The sequence below is a fragment of the Plectropomus leopardus genome, unplaced genomic scaffold (assembly GCF_008729295.1).
Source record: "Plectropomus leopardus isolate mb unplaced genomic scaffold, YSFRI_Pleo_2.0 unplaced_scaffold11295, whole genome shotgun sequence".
Taxonomy (NCBI): Eukaryota; Metazoa; Chordata; class Actinopteri; order Perciformes; family Serranidae; genus Plectropomus; species Plectropomus leopardus.
The window spans coordinates 1-2,164 of NW_024611945.1; the positions used below are offsets into that span (position 1 = coordinate 1).

The 2,164-nt window shown below is 39.6% G+C and overlaps 1 protein-coding gene across 1 annotated transcript; it reads right to left on the reverse strand.

Moving 5' to 3' along the window:
• Positions 1-528: 528 nt before the first annotated feature.
• On the reverse strand, positions 529-938 carry LOC121963446 (ubiquitin carboxyl-terminal hydrolase 24-like; the record flags this gene model as incomplete). The annotated part of the gene is made up of 2 exons (XM_042513732.1): positions 529-618; positions 731-938. Coding segments are annotated over 2 exons (298 nt in total), but the record flags the coding sequence as incomplete, so codon positions are not given.
• Positions 939-2,164: the final 1,226 nt, after the last annotated feature.

The window sequence follows — 2,164 nt, forward strand, 5'->3', positions numbered from 1 at the left end:
GGAAAAAGCAAGAAATATATTTAGATATAATATACTGCAATTCACAGGGTCTTTCTTTCATCTCTTGGCCTGTATTTATTATCTAATTGATTCATATCATTTTTATATCATTTTTTAAATCCGTTTTTCAGTTGGATTGTGCTCATGTCCAGAAAATCCTCTGAAAGGACAACAGTATTCTGTGCTTTTTTTTAATTTCAAAAAAGTTGCATGATGTTTCTAAAGCCATAATCAAGCAGCCCTACTGACATCAGTTAGTACTGTTGCAGATATTAAAAACTATTAATTTAAATTGAATAAAAATCAACATTTTGCTACTTTCACATGCAGACCATACTGAAAACATTTCTTAAAACAATTTAAATCTACACTTACATTTAATGTTTTTTGTGGATGCTTATTTCTTAAGAGACAAACAATAAAGGGTGCCAAAGCAGAGCTTAAAGAAAGTCCTCGGGTTAAGAAAATCTTGAACCAAAAAGTGCAGGGGTCAAAGTGAACGTATTATTGTATCTTTTTCCGTTGTACCTGGTTGTTTTGCCTGTTGGGTCCCAACAGGAAGATAAGCATCCGGCGATAAGCTGAGTGTTTCAACAACAGCTGACAAGGGCCGCATCCCTGAGAGAGAGAGAGAGAGCGAGCAGAAAAACCAAACATATTGTCATTTTACTCGATGTTTGCACTTAAAAAAAAGTCTAAATCTATTTATTTGTTGTTATTTGTTTATTACCCTCTGAGCGAAGTTACTGAAGAGGCCAAAGTACTGCGCACAGTTTTTCACATTTTCAGGAACATCTTTGTCAAGTAAGGAAAGCAGAGTGTCGGTCAGGTTGTCCAGTCCAGGGTCTCCAAAGTGCAGCGCGCTCTCCAGAGTCTTTTCAAGGATGGAAGCGACCACCACCCTCACCTCCCTGACACTGCACTCCAACAGACAAACCCTGAGGAGGAGACGTGATGAAAATCATCAGTAACAGTGTTGACAATGATGAGATGACAAGCAGAGTGAAGAGGATTTAACTTGATGTATAAACATCCTCATTGTATTTTGAGAAAGACCCAAAACTATTTCTTATTTTTACCCATACCCCTTGTTTTCAAGTGCCCCTATGCTCCTCAGAACGGGGTTGAGAGGGTTTTTGGTTGAAATCTTTCCCCAAATAATGGGACAACCCTTCAAAATCCTGCTGTCGTCAGTATCATAAGTATCATAGACGGCATTCACGTAAACAGGTGGGACTATGGTCATAATGGTATTATCACAGTGACGTCTGCCATTTATCTGATGGAAATGGAAAAGCATGGACTCTTGTCATTTGTTTCACAACTTAAATTTCAATCAAACAAGCTGTTAAATATATTTTAAAAAGTCAATAGCTCTGCAGGCTAATAGCAACTTGTGCACCTACCCTGTCAGTCTGCACTGATATTAGGGGAATTAGTTGACTTCGCTGCTGGACTTAAATTTTGGGCATCACTTGCCATGAATGGTAATATGTGAAGATGCAGGTCTGTCATCCACAAATCAGCAATAAAACGTGACATTTACCGACATCAGCATACCGTTAGCGTATGTTTTTTAGGCTTGTTATAAAGACAAATAATACATTGAAACAACATTAAACTGAGATAATACGATTGTTATCTTAATTCTCTCTTTTTATGAAGAAAATATATTTTTGGGTTTCTTTCGTTGCTCTAGAGCCATCTTGCCAATGATTTCTCATAACAGTCAGTTAGGAGTGAGTGTGTTTCTCTGGAAAACCTCTGCTTGGAGGGCCATGTAGGACACCCTACAGCTAGACATAAACGGGCAAAACAGGGGAGTAAGGGTTAAGTGGTCGGGGTGATTGGGTTGAAAAACAGGAAGAGCAGCAAAAAAAACCAACATTTTGCGTGAGGAAAACGCATGCTGTTGTGCTGGCGGCTTTGGCCCGAAGACACACAGCTGAGTGGGACATTCCTCTGTGGGAAGGGTCGTGTGTATGTAAAGGGGGCCGGGGTGTTCTGTTGTTCAAACGTCCGATGTGTGACAACCAATCATGTCTGAGGACCAAACGATCACCCCATGCCAAAAACGCTAAGTAGTGTAAGACGACACCTTTCTTGAAAACACACACACTTTGGTTAAGTGTTCTGGCGTTAAGTGTTTACATTCCACTGTGAC